Raw genomic sequence first — 16,435 nt, forward strand, 5'->3', positions numbered from 1 at the left:
ATTTATTTTTTGACAGAGAGACAGTGATAGAGGGAAGACAAGCAGGGGGAGTGGGAGAGGGAGAAGCAGGCTTCCCGCTGAGCAGGGAGCCCGATGAGGGGCTCGATCCCAGGACCCTGGGACCATGACCTGAGCTGAAGGCAGACACGTAACGACTGAGCCACCCAGGCGCCCCTGGAAGAAAAGCTTCTTAAACCTTCCCACACCTACTTTATAGGAAAAAAATGACAGTATGTTAAGAGGTATAAATTTTAAGAAAGTTTTTTAACTGGATCAAATATAAATAAAAGATATGATAAAGCAGCATTTTACTGTAGATGGTTTGAAATTAAAAGGACATTACAAACTAAATCTTTGTGTTCCTATAACACTAAAAATTCACTAAAAGCATTTTCAATTATTTTTTTTTTTTTTTTTTTTTTTTAAAGATTTATTTATTTATTTGAGAGAGCAAGAATGAGAGAGAGTACATGAGAGGGGGGAGGGTCAGAGGGAGAAGCAGGCTCCTCGCTGAGCAGGGAGCCCGATGCGGGACTCGATCCCGGGACTCCAGGATCATGACCTGAGCCGAAGGCAGTTGCTTAACCAACTGAGCCACCCAGGTGCCCAGCATTTTCAATTATTAATCAATCAACCTAGTTATACAGATTTATACAAATATCAACTGTATCTCATATGCAAAATATATTCCCTACCACTGGTGAACTCTGGGATATACAACCATTCACTGTTATTAATGGACTCTTTCCAATAAACTTATGTTAGGATAATGTATAGCATATTATGAAATAACTGTCTAAATGTTTTCACCAAGTTTTATTAACCATGATGTTCACTGCCAAGTCTACCCAAAGAACTGTAAGAGGCTATGATCCAAATTATTACCAAATTTACTTATTCATTTAAATCATGTAATTTCATGAGCAATCCTTCTCCAGAAGTCTAACAAAGTATCTGTATAGTTTTATATGAAAACGCAAATACATAAACTTTTCAGATTTCCATCATTATTTTTAATTACAGAAAGTAGAACACGGAGACTGATTTAAAAGATGTAATATAATAGAGTAAAATGCCTATCTGTTCCACAGTAAAACTTAACTGAATGCTCCAGCAGGTTACAAATTTGCTTTAAGCAACTTTCTCACAAAGTTGTAGATTCTTGAATGCCACACACACACCTTTATATTGAACTTATTCACCTTCCTGTATTGCAGGCAAAATAATGGAAATGACTAACTCAGCTGTGCGTAGAAAGGAAAGCACAAAATGGCTAGCGGATATAAAGAACTGCCAAACATTAGGAATATATGGAATTGCTCCACATTTCACTGCCTTACGTCACTGGGAACATTAACTATCATATCCTTAAGGATGAAATAATAAAGATGGTACTTATGAAAGTAAATGAGTATGAGATTAGAAGCTGCAGCTTTCAAATTTATTAAGCCATCTCCATCTACTGACACACACCCGCAATACTTAACTCTAGCAATACCTAACGCAATATATCTCTACATCAATGTCTCAGAGACATCTCAAACTTTCAGCCTCAAAGTTGACCTTCTCAACGGCTTAGTTACCCAACCCAAACCTATTCTCCATCTAGTTATTTCATATCACAGTATAAAGCACCACTATCCATCTAGCTGTCTTTTTTTCACCCTAACCTTATAGCCAATCTAGTGATAGATTCTGTCCATTCTACCTCCAGAACAAACCCCAAATTTAATGACTTTTCTCCATCTCTAGATGGCCTAGAGGCCACCATCATCTTACACCTGGACCTACTGCTATAGCCTCTCCACTTCCAATCTTGGCTCCTTCTTCACATATTTTTGCATCTTATCGCTCTCCTGCTTAAAAATTCTCCAAAGGCTTCCCACTGCACTTAACATCTGAATTATTTTCGTTGGCCTATATGAGGCCCTACATCATCTAGCTCTTTCCTATCTCTCCAATCTCATCCCATGTCACCCTTCCCTCTTGGTCACTATTTTCCACAGTGGCCTTCTTTCGGTTCCTTAAAACATACCAAACTCTTTGTTGCCTCATGTCCTTGAAACACGTTATTCCCTGAAATAATTGGCTCTCTCCCATCCTTAAGATTTCAGGTTAAATATTATCTCTTCAAAGAGGTCTTCCCTATGTTAAGAAAAAAAAAGAAGAAGAAGAAGGTAGCGGGAGGGGAAGAATGAAGCGGGGGAAATCGGAGGGGTAGACGAACCATGAGAGATGATGGACTCTGAAAAACTAACAGGGTTCTAGAGGGGAGGGGGGTGGGAGGATGGGTTAGCCTGGTGGTGGGTATTGAGGAGGGCACATTCTGCATGGAGCACTGGGTGTTATGCACAAACAATGAATCATGGAACACTTCATCTAAAACTAATGATGTAATGTATGGGGATTAACATAAGAATAAAAAAAAAAAAGAGGTCTTCCCTAACCACCTTAATATAAATAGTTCCAATCTCTCCTCACATCTATTCTTAACACTTTGTTTACTGCTTTCAAAATAGTGTAAAATCAACTGCCAAAAGGATGCTTTGTGTCCCAGGAGACTTATGGAAAGAACTAGATATTAAAAAAAGTGTCATTTTTGCTACATAGAATGTTTAAAAAAAAAAAAGCGAGACTATAAAGGTAGAGGGAAAATATGACAAGAAGACTAGAGAAGAGGGGGTATCCCAGGGGGAAAAAAAAAAAACTTAGATTATCTGCAACTTCAAAAAGCTATAAATAGGGTTAGATTCCTCAAAACTGCCTAGCATTCTCCCACCTCAGGGCTTTGCCCTTGCTGTTCCCTCTCCTAGGAAGGTATTAACCCTAGATAAATGCATAGTGCTGCTTTGGATCTTTATTTAATGTCACAAAATCAGTGAGACCCTCCATGACCATTCTAATTAAAATAGTAATGCCCTATCCCAATACAGTTCTTTCTCATCTTTCCCTGCTTTACTTTCCTCCCATAGCACTTACTATCATGACACATAAAAATATTTTACATGTATATACATATATATACACAGATAAGAAACACACACACACTTCTTATCTGTTCTCCCCCACAATAATTTTGGTTGCATAAGGGTAGGAATTTCAGTCTGTTCTGTTCACTGCTTTATTTCCAGCATAGATTCTGTAACACTAACTGAATGAATTCAATGAATTAACATTAAAATGATACTCATAAAACATGGACCAAGTTATAGCAGGAATGTGATAGTTAATATTACGGTCAACTTGACTGGCAATGGAGTGCCCAGGTTAAACATCATTTCTGGGTGTGACTTTGAGAGTGTTTCCAGATGAAATTAGTATTGAATAGGTGAACTTTCAGTAGACTGCCCACCTTGATGTGGGTGGGCATCGCCTAATCAGTTGAGGACCTGAACAGAACAAAAGGAAGGGGAAGAAAGAATTCACTCTTTTCCTGCCCCACTGATTGAGCTGAGACAACTCATTTCATCTTCTCATGCCATCGGACTGGGATTTATACCACTGGCTCCCCTGGTTCTCAGGACTTCTATCTCAGATTGAATTACATGACTGGTTTTCTTGGATTTCCAGCTTGTAGAGGGCAAATCATGGGATTTCTAAGCTTCCATAATCATATGAGCCAATTCCCCATAATAAATCTCCTTTTATGTATATATTCTTAAAATTGGTTCCATTTCTCTGGAGAACCCTAATACAGGAACATGTAAGAGTAGCAGGAAGGCCAACACCAAGCCTAAGACGAGGCATATAAAAAAACAGTAAGGAAAACAAAATGTGCTTTATAAACTATGTTTGGCAAAGAAAGAACACATGGAAAAAATTACTGGGGAAGACAGTATCATATTAAGAGACAGAGAGAAAGCTCAACTACTAGACTTCTGTTTAGCTTCCATCTTCTCTAACACAGAATGATCTTCAAAGAAGAAAAGTGAAAAAATATAGCCAAAGTGCCAACAATGCCTCCACAGGCCCAGAAGTAACAGCAACTACTCTGCTTTTGTAGTATGCTGCTTTAAGTTAAGGCAAGTCTTCAGATAAAAGGGAGTTACTTCAGAAGACATTAAAAGAACTATAAGGATTATGAAACACCAATAATCTTATGAAACAATGGTGAATAGGAGAGGTGCTTGAAGTCAGGAGACAGGCAAATGTTTCAACTTAAAAATATGAGTGGATGTTATCAACTAGTAAGCCTGATGTCAATCCTAGGCAAAATTTTATGTTTTTCACCATTCAGAAAGTAAAACAGTAATATCAGAAATCAGCAGACATTTTAAAATATGTATGGCATCAAAGTGACCTACAATTCCTTTTGTAACAGTATTAAGGAGGGGTGCCTGGCTGGCTCAGTCGGTGGAGGGTAAGACTCTTGATCCTCTCTTGATCTTGGGGTTGTGGGTTCAAGCCCCACACTGGGTGCAGAGATTACTTAAAAATAAAATCTTAAAAATAATTATTTTTTTAAGATTTTATTTATTTGACAGAGAGAGACAGTGAGAGAGGGAACACAAGTAGGGGGAGTAGGAGAGGGAGAAGCAGGATTCCCACACAGCAGGGAGCCCAATGCGGGGCTCGATCCCAGGACCCTGGAATCATGACCTGAGCAGAAAGCAGACACTTAACAACTGAACCACCCAGACACCCTTAAAAAAATTTTTTTAATTGTATTAAGGGACTGGGCGTTAAAAAGTGATATCGTAAATGTAACAATACAGCACAGATCTACTTTTGGATAGTATGTGTAAGCTGCAAAAGAGTAGTTAGGCGCACTCAATAGTTTCCGCAACATCTGGGAATCAACTTTGACAGTTCTCATTCTATTACCTGTCACAATGAACCAAATACTCAGTCTTAACAGTTCTATATCTCAAATATAAGCCACCACTTATAAACAATTGCCATGTCTCACCTAACCACTGGAATACACTCCTGGTGGTCTTTTAATTCCATGTTTGCTCTCTTCGAATTCATTAACCATACTGCATCCAAAGAGATGCCTTTTAAAAAGAAAATCTGATTCTGTCATATTCTTGCTTAAAAATCTTTCAATGGTCCCCTATCTATCCCACCTCAAATCCTGGGGATTAAGTTCAATATCATTAAAATAGCCTATAAAGCCCGGAATACATAGGGTCTCACTCTAATTTGCACTGCCAGGCCTAATTTGGACCATTTGCTACTTTCCACTCAATCTTGATCACCATGCTCTTGTCAAAATGGTCTCCTCTAAGCTCTCAGAAGCTTTTTTTTTTTTTTTAAGATTTTATTTATTCAGGGCGCCTGGGTGGCTCAGATGGTTAAGCGTCTGCCTTCGGCTCAGGTCATGATCCCAGGGTCCTGGGATCGAGTCCCACATCGGGCTCCCTGCTCCTTGGGAGCCTGCTTCTCCCTCTGCCTCTCTCTCTGTCTCTCATGAATAAATAAATAAAATCTTTAAAAAAAAAAAAAAGATTTTATTTATTCATTTGAGACACAGAGATACAGAGAGAGAGAGAGAGCATGAGCAGGCGGAGAGGCAGAGGGAGAGGGAGAAGCAGGCTCCCTGCTGAGCAAGGAGCCCAATGCAGGGCTCTATCCCAAGACCCTGGGATCATGACTTGAGCCAAAGGCAGACGCTTAACCATCCAAGCCACCCAGCTGCCCCGATCTCAGAAGCTTTTTTCTGCCTAACCCAGATCATTCCATGTGCCTGGAACACTTTCATCACGACCACCCTGGTCTCTATTCCTTCCTCCTTCCTCTACAACTCAAGCTATAAATATAGTAATTATTTAGAGGCTGTTTAATGTCTGGCTCCCCTAGATACAGAGTTGAGTCTTAAAGTCTCTTCTCTCTCTGTTTTAGTACTCTTTCTATGACACCACACATTTCTGGTAAGTTACCTTCCACCTAAGTCCTGCTTCAAAGGGATAGGAGAGGGAGAGAGAAAAAGGAAGAGGGAAGAAGGGAAAACGGAAAAGGAAAGAGAGGGAGAGGGAAGGGGAAGGGAGAAAGAGGGAGCAGGGGAAGAGAGAAATTATCAACAGTAATTCTTCTTCCAAGAAGTCCTTCAGAATCCGTTGAAAATATCTAATCATCAGAATGAGGTATATGGAATCACCACTTTATAGTCCTTGAATGCAAGTCTTGGGAAGTCTTACCACATTCAGTTTATAAGGAACTCCAGCTTACAGAGGAAAGTGATTTGCCAGACCACACAACTGATATGAGGTAAATATCAGGTCCTTCTCAGACCAACAGATTGTCAGTGCAATACTTAATCTACTATATGTACCTGATAAAAACAAAGCAATGCAATTACAACCCAACTGTCTCTATCATACAAGCCTCCAAAGAACTAAAAACCATTGCAATTATCTTTTACATCACCTAGCAAACAAAAGTATTTTCAAAATATTATGACTTGTTATAAAAATCACCCTTCACTAATCACTTTCCTCTTAAAAACCTGTTTTAGGTTAAAACCAAATAACTGACTGATGTAAATTTTCAACAAATTTGGCAGTCAAAACTTAGATTTATTTGAAGGACTATGGAATTTATTTAATGCTATCTTTTCTTTTTTAGTATACTCAAAAAACCAAGGCTGAAAACTAAGTCATGTATTATGTTAAAAATATTTTTTAGAGATTTATTCAAATCTCTAGCTTATAAGAAAAACAGCTTGACATTTAATAGAAAAGAGCCTGCACATGTAGTGACAACAGCCTCATAAATAATAAAAATGTTACTTTCTTTTCTTTTTTGTGGTCATTAACTTGGTTTCACAAGGAGGTTAAATACTTTTATATCTAAAATGAAAACCCATAAAAAACACTGAAAGGCACAGTGTGTCTTAAATGAGTTTTCTTGGTTTCAAAAGTTTTTCTTATTTCTCTTTCACACAGATCTGAAAAATTAAAATTAGCATTTGAAAGTATTCAAAAACTGTTTAAATCGTTGTTCAGCTGTTATGATCTACAGGTGCAGTTCTGAATGAAAGAAATTTACCATCTGCTATGCCTCAACTTTGACCAGTTTACAAACCAAAGGTAAAATATCTTTGTCTTCACAAATTAATAGGACCTTCTTTTGGATTTTCGTAAATAAATTCAAACAAAACACTTCCTCTATTTTATAGCAGTATTAAACTATGTATAAAAGGCTGTAAATATTATTTCCTTACAGTATTAAAAAGGAATAAAACATTCAGTTAGTATTCATTTTATCAGCTCTATGCCTAAGACTGGACTAGGTGCTAGGGATTCAAAAATGTATAATATACTCTATGCGGTGCCTGGGTGGCTCAGTCGTTAAGCATCTGCCTTCGGCTCAGGTCATGATCCTGGGGTCCTGGGATCGAGCCCCGCATCGGGCTCCCCGCTCGGCAGGAAGCCTGCTTCTTCCTCTCCCACTCCCCCTGCTTGTGTTCCCTCTCTCGCTGTCTCTCTCTCTGTCAAATAAATAAATAAAATCTTTTAAAAAAATTTTTAAAAATTTTTTAAAAAACCAAAAATGTGTAATACACTCTAACCAGGAAAAATTTATATTCTAGCAGAATTACATAAACCATAACTATACCAGAGTGTGATAAAATATGAGAGCAAAATGCATATAAATGGACATGGAGACATGACACCATGAAAACATGGATAATTCTGCCTCCTTGCCACCATAAGCTCCATAAAGACAGGATGCATGTCTGTTTTATCACTGCTGGATGATCACTAACTCCTAGCAGAGTGTCAGGTTCATGTTAGATGGTCTATAAATATTTGTTGGCTAAAAAAAATTAAAAAAAGAAGGCTTCACATAGCAGGTAACAACAGAGATGAGCATTAAAACCCAAGTAAGAATTAGACAAAAAGAAAGAAAGGGCATTTTAGCGGCACCAGGGTGGCTCAGTCAGTTAAGCGTCTGCCTTTGGCTCAGGTCATGATCCCGGAGTCCTGGGATCGAGTCCCACATAGGGCTCCAGTCCCGCATAGGGCTCCCTGCTCTGTGGGAAGCCTGCTTCCCCCTCTCCCACTCCCCCTGCTTATGTTCCTGCTCTCGCCATGTCTCTGTCAAATAAATAAATAAAATCTTGAAAAAAAAAAAAAAGGCGGCATTTTAGGCAGAAGGAAGTACTACACCCACCTTTCACCAATTTACTTTAATGTAGGTAACATTCAGCTTTTTATCCCAAAATATATTTTTTTCATGATTTTATTTATTTTTGCGCACGTGTGTGTGAGAATATATGAGCGAGTGCACGAGTGAGCGGGGAGCAAAAGGAAAAGTAGACTCCCCACTGAGCAGAGAGCCAATGCGGGACTCAATCCCAGGACTCTGGGATCATGACCTCAGCTGAAGGCAGATGCTTAAAACCAACTGAGCCACCCAGCCGCCCCCAAACTATATTTTCTACCAACATTTACCTAGCTAAAAATTTCCTAAATGGGTATTTTAGTTTTTTAAAAGTAGAATAAACAAACTACCAAGGTCTCCAATACCCACAGGATCCTATACAGGAGATTTTGAGTGTAAGCTCAATCATTACCAATACAAACAAGACCAAACATAATAGCTAAAAAAAAAAAAAAAAAAAAACTATAGCTAAAAATAAAAATTGAATAAAGTACATTTTAACCACATACCATTTTAAGTCAGATTTAATGAAACTCAATTTGAAAAGTAATTTAAAAAAATTTTTTTAATGTAATAAAATTTAACTTAGCAATGCTAACTTTAAAACAGTTGTATATCCAAGAAAGAACAGGAAGTAGGACAAAAATAGGAAAAAAGGAATATTATGCCAAAAAATAGCAATGAAGGCAGTTATTAGATTAAGTCCGATACATTAAGTTATACCAAGTTCTGAATGTGACATTTTAAGTCACACGTTAGGTCAATGATAAATACGAGATGTTGGTCTGGTCAACCTTCTATGAGCTCCCAAATGGTTTTTTTTTTTTTTTTAAAGATTTATTTATTTGACAGAGAGAGACACAGCGAGAGAGGGAACACAAGCAGGAGGAGTCGGAGAGGGAGAAGCAGGCTTCCCACGGAGCGGGGAGCCCAATGCAGGACTTGATCCCAAGACCCTGGGATCATGACCTTGAGCCGAAGGCAGACGCTTAACCGACTGAGCCACCCAGGCGCCCCTGCCAAATGTTTTCTAAAAGCGTCAGAGAGAGTAAATATTTTAGGCTGTGGGCCACATGGTCTCTGTCAGAACTATTTAACTCAGCTGTTGTAGCATGAAAGCAGTCCCAGACAATACACAAATAAATGGGTGTGAAAGGGTTCTAATAAATATTTATTCACAAAAACAGGTGGCTGGCCCATGACCACAGTTTGCCAACCCCTATTCTAGGGTCTCAAAGTGACTTCTCAACAATTCTTTTTATCGAGACAGCTTTACCTCCTTTCACACACTTTCACATAAACTGTGTTAGTGTTTCGTTAAAGCCTCCACCTATAAAAGAACATAACAGATACTCTCTTGTTTTACATATAAAGAAACTGAAGCTCAAAGGGATTGAGTGAGTTGCCCTATGGAGCTGCTAGCAGAGCTGAGACTAAACATTTTTTTCCCCCAAGATTTATTTATTTATTTGAGAGAGAGAGAGCATGAGCAAGAGGGGCAGAGGGAGAGGGAGAGAGAATCTCAAGATCACAACCTGAGCTGAAACCAAGTCAGATGCTTAACCGACTGCGCCACCCAGGTGTCCCTAAACAACTCTTAACCACCACCCACCACGCCCATGCTTCCAATGCCCCAAGTGAATATTTTAATCATTTTTAGAATCCTCTGCTGAATCCCAGAGCTCCCTGTAGCAGACTCACCACATTCACAATAGATTTCAAGAACACCTACTTAAATACCCATTAAAATTATTTACTTCAATTCTGAAGCCAAATTATTCTTAGATCCCTGCTTTCTTGGTTAAGATTTGGCCTTCTTCCATTTAGGTTATCTTCTTATTCACAAGTCTCCTAAAATTTCAGTTCATCTTCAAACAGCCAGCAAGAAAAAGGAAAAAGTACACCTTCTTAAAGGGTCGTAAACTCTTTTAATTATTTAAATAGGAATTTGTATGCTCAGTAAGATAAAAGAAGAGGCCTGCCTTTGCAGAGCTTGCAATCTAACCAGACATACAAATATAAAACTAAGGAGCAACTCAGGGCGCTTGGGTGGCTCAGTCGTTGGGCATCTGCCTTTGACTCAGGTCATGATCCCAGTGTCCTGGGATCGAGCCCCGCATCGGGCTCCCTGCTCCGCGGGAAGCCTGCTTCTCCCTCTCCTACTCCCCCTGCTTGTGTTCCCTCTCTCGCTGTCTCTCTCTGACAAATTAAAAAAAAAAAAAAAAAACTAAGGAGCAACTCCATGTAACTCAAATCTAAGAGACTTAAAAGAAATGAGAAAATTTGGAGTAACAGTGTCATAAAATATGTACCTTTTACATTACTGAAGTCTCAGATAATGCCGTTTTGCATAATGAAACTTTAACAAATACTAAATACCACAAACACCTCTTTGATATGGTAATAATATAGTCCAAAAGATAAAAATGGATCACATTTTTTAAAATTATGTTTTTTTTTTTTTTCTGGGGGGGCTTGGGGGAGAAGGTGGGTCTTCTACTTTATTCTAGTTATTGCCATGAAAGTTCAGCTTATATTGAACTAATTTTCTATCCAAAAACAACTATAAAAGATGGATAAAACATAGGCAGTCCTTGCTTTATACAGTTGTGCAGGACTGGAAAAGTGATCATGAAACCATGCAAAGTGATCTTAATAATCAATGGTGTGATCTTTAAAAACTGTCCAAACATTAAAAACTCTTGTTATAAATGTATAAGAAAATGAATAAAGTAAATAAAACTAATGTATTTAGTACACTGTAATTTAAAACATTAGAAATGCTGAGAATGCAAGTGCTTTATTTATTGCTCTGTAAAAACTTTAAGCACGGTTTCAATCGTGCTTGCTTTCTTGACACATACCCTACAAGGAAGCATCTTTCCTAAACCTTGCCGAACTGTCATATTCTTTTCTAAGTCCGGATCAACTTCCAAACATGTTATCATTTGCACTTCCGATGTCATGAAATATCTCTGAGAGATCCTTTAATGCTAAGTTTTTTGCCAGCATCACTTTCTCTGGGATAAACTCACCCTTTTCGTCACAACCGCCTACCTCATTTATGTGGAAAAGTTCACCTTCGCTAAGTTCCTGTGGCTGCATATCTAGTCTCTCAAAAGGTGACAGTGTCAACATTCCCACAGTCAGCTGTTTCTTCTATAATTCCATTATTCCAGTAAAATGCCGCTGTCAGCATTATTGCTTTTTGTTTCTTTGCCATACTTTCATCTTTCTTGGCCAATTCCCTCTTTCAATTATGTACTTTTATAAAATGTTATGTGGACTTACCACTGAAGACAAGGAGGCAATACAACCACATGCTTTGCTGTCTGTGGGTAAACTAAATAACAGATGAGTAATGATGATTAACTGACAGACACTGAAAGAAGTGATGTGACTGGTCTTTAATCATGATGCATATCTGTTGTTAAATGACTCACAGACTAAAGAGCTAGCAATACAGTTTGTACTTTATGTAATTTCAGTTAATATACGGTAGCAAGTGAAACTTGAACCATACTGTTAAGGACCTGGTATTATTTAACTAAAGCATGTTACCTGAAATTCATGCATACCGGACCCATGTAAAACAATGGCTACCTGTATGTAAGACAACTGTGTTGAAGGCATTGGAAGACAATCAATGCAGTCAAGATTAAGGAGCTATGATCTCTAAAAGATGGAGAATACAGAGGTGAGCTGCAGATTCCTCTCAGCTTTTCCCTTGAGTGTATCTTCTAAATCCCAGCCAGGAGAGACAGAATCCAAGTACAAAGCAAGTCTTACTATTCTGAGAAAGCAGGGGTTGGAGTTTGTGCCCTACCCAAGGGGAGGTACTTTGGTACACACACAAGATACTCAGTTGTAATTCCAGAAAGATCATGACTAGCAATAAGGGCACTTTCTCCAGAAGCTAAACACAGGAAGTTTATACCGTCTGATGTTATGGGCAAAGCAATTCTAATGCTAAAAAATCCATAAAGAGAAGGATGTTGGAAGAGTACAATGTAAGGGATGACTAAAGGCAGCTTCTTTGCAAATTTGTGTGTAGAAGCTGGAACTTAAACTGGTACCACCAATTCTAAGATGTACCAATTACTCACAGGATTACAGTTATTTCATACTTTATAAAGTGGTAGTCGGAAGTTAAACTGCTATATTTACCATTTTGTAATCCCATCCAGAGCTGCTTATGATCTTTTTTCTGCATTTCATTGATTACTTGACTTTTATGCTTTAATGCATCAGCTTCTTTCACACAAGACATAAAATGAGCTTCAATTGCATCCTTAGATGGACAGTGCAGAAGGTCCTTTTCTGGAAAACTCTACCAAAGGAAAAAAAATACACACATAAAACAGGTACACATATTAGAAAATTAGCTTCTTAAAGAACTGTATCTCCCCCAATTATCCAGTATTTTTAGCAAACCATCTGTTAACTTCCCAGTAAAGAGATTAAAGTACAATTCCAAATAGTTTTTAAATTTGAAGTTAAAGATCTTTAGCTACCCGGCATATTTTGTACTTTTTCCAAATAATCCTTATGTAATATGATATGTATTTAAAACAACATAAAAGAAAAGAACAACAACATAAAAGAAGGATATGAAAGAGTAATAACTTTAAAAATAGCTTTTTGACCTGCCATTTAGTACTGACAAGAATGTGGAAGAGAAATGACATACACTGCTAGTAAGGATGTAAAACAGGACAACCACTTTGGAAAACAGTTTGGTAGTTTTTTTAAAAAAGGTAAACATATACCTACCATCAGATCCAGTCTCCAACTAGGTAATTACCTAAGAGAAACAAAAACATCTATCCACACAAAGACTTGTGTGTGAATATCCACAGTGGCTTTATTTGTTAACAGCCAAAAACCAGGAAACATCCTAAATGTCAACAGGTAAATGAATACATAAATTGTAGTATAAATTTATCAAAGTGTATATTTTAATATGTATAGTTTGCTGTAGGTCAATTAGACCTTAATAAAGCTGTTAAAACGTAGCTTTTAAGGTCAAATAGCTAAATTTACATCTTAGACCTATACTGAATCTTTTAGGCAGTTGAGGCAACGATCACTGGACAGATAAGCAGTTATGTAAATGAGATGACTAATGAGCTTTTCACTGAAAAAAGATAGTAAGAGCCAACACTAACTGAACACTTATTGTGTGACAGACATTGCACTAATGCTTTTTATATGGACTATGTAATTTCATCTTCGTAACAATCCTTAAGGTAAAAAGTATTGTTATTGCTATTTCACAGATAAAACAATTAATTAACTAATTAATTAAAAAGCTCAGAGAGTGGACAGAGTCCTATGTGGTCAAGCTAGGATTATTCTGACTCAAGAGTCCCAGTTTTTAACTACTATGCAATACCACTTCCTCCATAAGACCTAAATACTTAATTATATTTGAACATTATTTTACCAAAAAGTCATGGTTCTGTAAGTCCTTTGGTAAAAACTGAGACAAATAATATGGGAGAAAAAAGCACTTAGTTATAGCCTATTTGGACACTATTAACAGACAACATTAAATTATCCAAATAATGGAAAGCTCCAGAATGACTAGGAAACTTAAGTACATGCCCTCCTACCAAAAGAAAAGGCACTTGATTACCTATTGCTATTTCCTAAAGTATATTTTGTAGATGCAAATAATCAGTCATACCACCTGTTTTATAGAGTCTGATCTCATAGATGTGCTGAGTAAAAAGGTAAGCCACTATTTAACTACCCACTGGTCACAGCTGCTGGGGGGGAGGGGGGAACAGCTGAGACAATCAAATTGTCTCTCTAGGTACAAAGGGATTCTAAATTCATGGTGCTCTTGAACTAAAAATCCATAAAGAATGAAGGTAGATGTTTTCAGACATAGGCACACAAGGGTAAAGAATATGAGAAAATATAAAAGTCTGTAAAACTGAAAAGACAAAAGGAGAGTATGAGAGAGAGAGAAAGACAAAACTAAAAGATGGGAGAAGATATGGATGGCAGAGAGAGGGTCCCTGCCTTAATCAACTTTACAATCAGTTGTATTCGCTTTGCTTAGGCTAGATTGAAGCGATTTGTCCCGACTTCCTGACCAGGATAAACAATAACATGTACATCATACCAACTCTATTATATTCAAATGGATTAGCATTATAATTATTATTTCTAAACTTTGTTATACTTGATCTCTAAATTTAGAATGGCTTTTTTGGATATTGTACAGTTCTCTATGCTGCTAATTTAATTGTCCATTTTGGTTATGTATGAGTGGCAAAAAATATGAAAGTTCATATTCCAAAGAAAATACTATTTTCATGTTGTTTGAATTTATGACCTATTTAAGCTTATGTACTGTTAGAATTTCTTAAACTGTATACAATCTGATTATGAAAAAAAGGAGTCAGGGTCTCTCAAAACAGTGGTTTGAGAAATCAGGGGGGAAAACCCCACCATTTTCTAGTGTTGCTTCAGCACAGGTTGCTGTTCCCCTCAATGACTCCTATAATCAGAGAAGGTACTGAAGTTTTGCTTTTCCCAGATTTCCATTGTTTTGCAGGTTTCTAAACTTAACCAATGGGGACACCGATAATTGATAGCTGACAATTACAAACAACTAGTCTTAATTGCAAATGAGGGGTCTATCAAGAGATTAAACATATTTGTATACATATGCTTCAACAGAATATTCTACCTCTCTAGGAGGAAAGTGAACTATTTAATGAAATGAACTCAAAGGAAATATGAGAGCAGTAACTGAAAGAGGAAATATCTACATAGGTAGTCACAGCAACTGAATTAATCGTGGCAATGAATAAAGTGACAGATGTCTCAGTCAAAGCCCCCTCAGCTCCTATTTATGAGATGTTCCTTCTTCCATGATTAGGTTGGGGTGGGGGTAAGAAATCTTTTTTCAAAAGCTTCACAATAAGATTCCAGACAGACTCTTGATTCATTACATTTCTAATATCTTCTTACATACATTAGCAGTTGTGTTTAAGTGCATATCTTTTCAGTACAAATTCTTGCAAATAAAGGTAGTGAGTTTGACACCATGTTTATTTGCTTTCATGAATCTTCCAAGTCAGAATGCCTGATAAACTAATCTAACTTCACTTTTATAGAAGTAATCTGGAAAGTACCATTTACTTAGATATTATTACCAGCGTCCTTTAATTAAAATATTAATCCAGACAGTCTGATTAGAGATAAATGAACAATACTACACTGAAACTACTTACAAGTGGAAAAAAAAAAAAGCCTTTCAATTTATTGATAATATTGCAAGCTTGGCACCAAAAGCAAAGACAACAAAAGCAAAAAAACAAAAAACCAAGTAGGACAACAACAAACTATAAAGTCTGTGCAAGCAAAGAAAACCATCAATAAAACGAAAAGGCAACCTACCGTAGAGGAGAAAATACTTGCAAATCATATATCTAGTAAAGGGGTAATATCCAAAATATATAATGAACTCATATAAGTAATCAACAAAAAACAAACCTCCAATTAAAAAAATAGGCAGAAGATGTGAACAGAGATTTTTTCCAAAGAATACATACATATGACAAATAAGCACATGAGATATCACTTCATACCTATTAGAATGGCTATTATCAAAAAGAAATAACAAATGTTGATGAGGATGTAGAGAAAAAGGAACCCTTTGTACTGACGGAATATAAACTGGTGCAGCCACTATAGAAAACAGATTGGAGGTTTCTCAAAAACTTAAACATAAAATAACATATAATCCAGCAATTCCACTTCTAAGTATTTATCCAAAGAAAAAATCGCTATCTCAGAAAGATGCACATGCATCCAGGACATGGAGACAACCTGTCCATTGATGGATGAATGGATAAAGAAGATGTAGTATATGTATAGAATGGAATATTATTCAACCATCAAAAAGGACAAGATCTCAACATTTGTGACAACATGGATGGACCCTGAGGCATTATCTAAGTGAAATAAGTCAGAAAGAGAAAGACACATGCCATAATGATCTCACTTATATGTGGAATCTAAAAGGGGTAAAAATAAAGCTCATAGATATAGAGAATAAACTGATAGTTGGCCAGGGGCTGGGGGTGGAGGGTTAGGCAAAAAGGATGAAGGGGATCAAAAGGTATAAACTTCCAGTTATGAAATAAATAAGTCATGCAGATGTAACGTACAGCTTGATGACTATAGTTAATAATACCATACTGCATATTTGAAAGTTGCCGAGAGTAAATCTTAAAAATTCTCATGACAAGAAAAAAATGTTGTAACTACGTATGGTGATGGATGTTAACTAGTCATCTTTTTGCAA

At 37.1% G+C, this 16,435-nt stretch overlaps 1 protein-coding gene across 5 annotated transcripts in view; it reads right to left on the bottom strand.

Moving 5' to 3' along the window:
* ATG5 (autophagy related 5) overlaps window positions 1-16,435 on the bottom strand; it is a 132,001-nt gene that overhangs the window by 74,073 nt on the left and 41,493 nt on the right. For 4 of the 5 annotated variants that reach the window (XM_034991700.1, XM_034991697.1, XM_034991698.1 and 1 more), the window contains one exon: window positions 12,277-12,439. The exons of the other annotated variant lie outside the window; for it this stretch is intronic. In XM_034991700.1, the coding sequence (XP_034847591.1) occupies window positions 12,277-12,439 (163 nt within the window). The remainder of the gene's footprint in view (window positions 1-12,276; window positions 12,440-16,435) is intronic. 5 annotated transcript variants of the gene reach the window in all.

Source organism: Mirounga leonina, unplaced genomic scaffold, assembly GCF_011800145.1.
Source record: "Mirounga leonina isolate KUSES-001 unplaced genomic scaffold, KU_Mleo_1.0 Mir_53, whole genome shotgun sequence".
NCBI lineage: Eukaryota > Metazoa > Chordata > Mammalia > Carnivora > Phocidae > Mirounga > Mirounga leonina.